The 1974-nt window shown below is 38.3% G+C and overlaps 1 protein-coding gene across 1 annotated transcript; it reads right to left on the minus strand.

Annotated features, from left to right (window-relative positions):
• Nucleotides 1-913: 913 nt before the first annotated feature.
• On the minus strand, nucleotides 914-1864 carry LOC116371661 (stonustoxin subunit beta-like; the record flags this gene model as incomplete). Its single annotated transcript, XM_031820554.1, has 1 exon — nucleotides 914-1864. A coding segment is annotated over one exon (562 nt), but the record flags the coding sequence as incomplete, so codon positions are not given.
• Between the last annotated feature and the right edge of the window lie 110 nt (nucleotides 1865-1974).

Genomic DNA, 1974 nt, shown 5'->3' on the forward strand with positions numbered 1-1974 from the left:
ATGCAGTAGTAACAACATAGAATGATTAGTGTGTGTGATCATAACAGGTAGGTCTGTGTGTGTGTTTTCATAACAGCTTCCTCTTCAACTGAATAAGACCCATTTCTATGTACTGAACACAACCCCTATTACTGTCCTCCATTTACTGTCATATTGTGATCAGTATTAAAACATTTCCACCTCTCTTCTTCCATCTATTACTGTACTGTCATATTGTGATCAGTATTAAAACATTTCCATCTCTCTTCTTTCATCTATTACTGTACTGTCATATTCTGATCAGTATTAAAACATTTCCACCTCTCATCTTCCATCTATTACTGTACTGTCATATTGTGATCAGTATTAAAACATTTCCATCTCTCTTCTTTCATCTATTACTGTACTGTCATATTCTGATCAGTATTAAAACATTTCCACCTCTCTTCTTCCATCTATTACTGTACTGTCATATTGTGATCAGTATTAAAACATTTCCATCTCTCTTCTTTCATCTATTACTGTACTGTCATATTCTGATCAGTATTAAAACATTTCCACCTCTCTTCTTCCATCTATTACTGTACTGTCATATTGTGATCAGTATTAAAACATTTCCATCTCTCTTCTTTCATCTATTACTGTACTGTCATATTCTGATCAGTATTAAAACATTTCCACCTCTCTTCTTCCATCTATTACTGTACTGTCATATTGTGATCAGTATTAAAACATTTCCATCTCTCTTCTTTCATCTATTACTGTACTGTCATATTCTGATCAGTATTAAAACATTTCCACCTCTCTTCTTCCATCTATTACTGTACTGTCATATTGTGATCAGTATTAAAACATTTCCATCTCTCTTCTTTCATCTATTACTGTACTGTCATATTCTGATCAGTATTAAAACATTTCCACCTCTCTTCTTTCATCTTGTTGATTAACTTTATTAGTCACATCTGTCACATGTACATTTCGTTCAGTGGAATTGAGTTTAAACAGAAACATGATTGTTGTGTCAAGAATTTGACAAATCAACATTCTACAGACAACAATATGTACAAACACCAAGAAGCCCAATAACAACAAGATCAATGATGTCTATATTAAAACTGTTTTACAACACAGTGTGGTGATTAATTCTACTAATGACTTACTAATTATGTGATTAATTCTATTAGACTCTAGTTGACAATGTCTGTCAACTTCAATGGTGTTTATTCATGAGTATTTACAATCATATGTTTACACACTAGAGAGCTATTCTACATTGTTGTTCCAGTGTGTCTTACTGAACATGACCAGGATTAGAGTGCAACATCACGTTGTGTTTGACACAGGGACCACCTGACACAGGGACACTGAAGAGGTGTCATAAACCCTAAACCCTGGATAGAGGGGCTCAGTGAATGTGGTGTTGAATGTGTGCAGGTGGGTCAGTGTGTCAGAGGAGACACTGTAGAAGGACAGAGTGCCGGCAGGCCAATCCAGATACACTCCTACATGCTGGGAGCTGGAGGGGGGGACATCTAAGGTAATGTGAGAATTATTGTGCCAGGCATAGTAACTGTTGTCAGAGCAGCGCAGACTCCAGGACTTGTCATTCCATCCAAGCCCACAGTCATTACCTCCTCTCCTGCTGATTCCTTTATATGTCACTCCTATAACAGCCCCACTCCCACTCCACTCTACCTCCCAGTAACAGCGCCCAGTCAGACGCTCTCTACAGAGCACCTGTCCACGGTCCTCAAATCTCTCTGGGTGATCAGGATACGGCTGCTTCTGTCTCCTCCGTGTCACCTTTCTGTTCGCGTCAGACAGAGAGAGGAGTCTGTGTGCTGTGTTTGGGTCCAGTGTGAGATCACAGGCATCTGATGGATGAAACCAGACACAATATTAGAAATCATCACCATTCACATTAGAATGTTAACTCACTTTTCACACTCAAACTGGACAGTTTTATCTCCAATCTCTTCATTCAAAGACTCAATC

This window comes from Oncorhynchus kisutch, unplaced genomic scaffold (genome assembly GCF_002021735.2).
Source record: "Oncorhynchus kisutch isolate 150728-3 unplaced genomic scaffold, Okis_V2 scaffold3488, whole genome shotgun sequence".
In the NCBI taxonomy this organism is placed as follows: domain Eukaryota; kingdom Metazoa; phylum Chordata; class Actinopteri; order Salmoniformes; family Salmonidae; genus Oncorhynchus; species Oncorhynchus kisutch.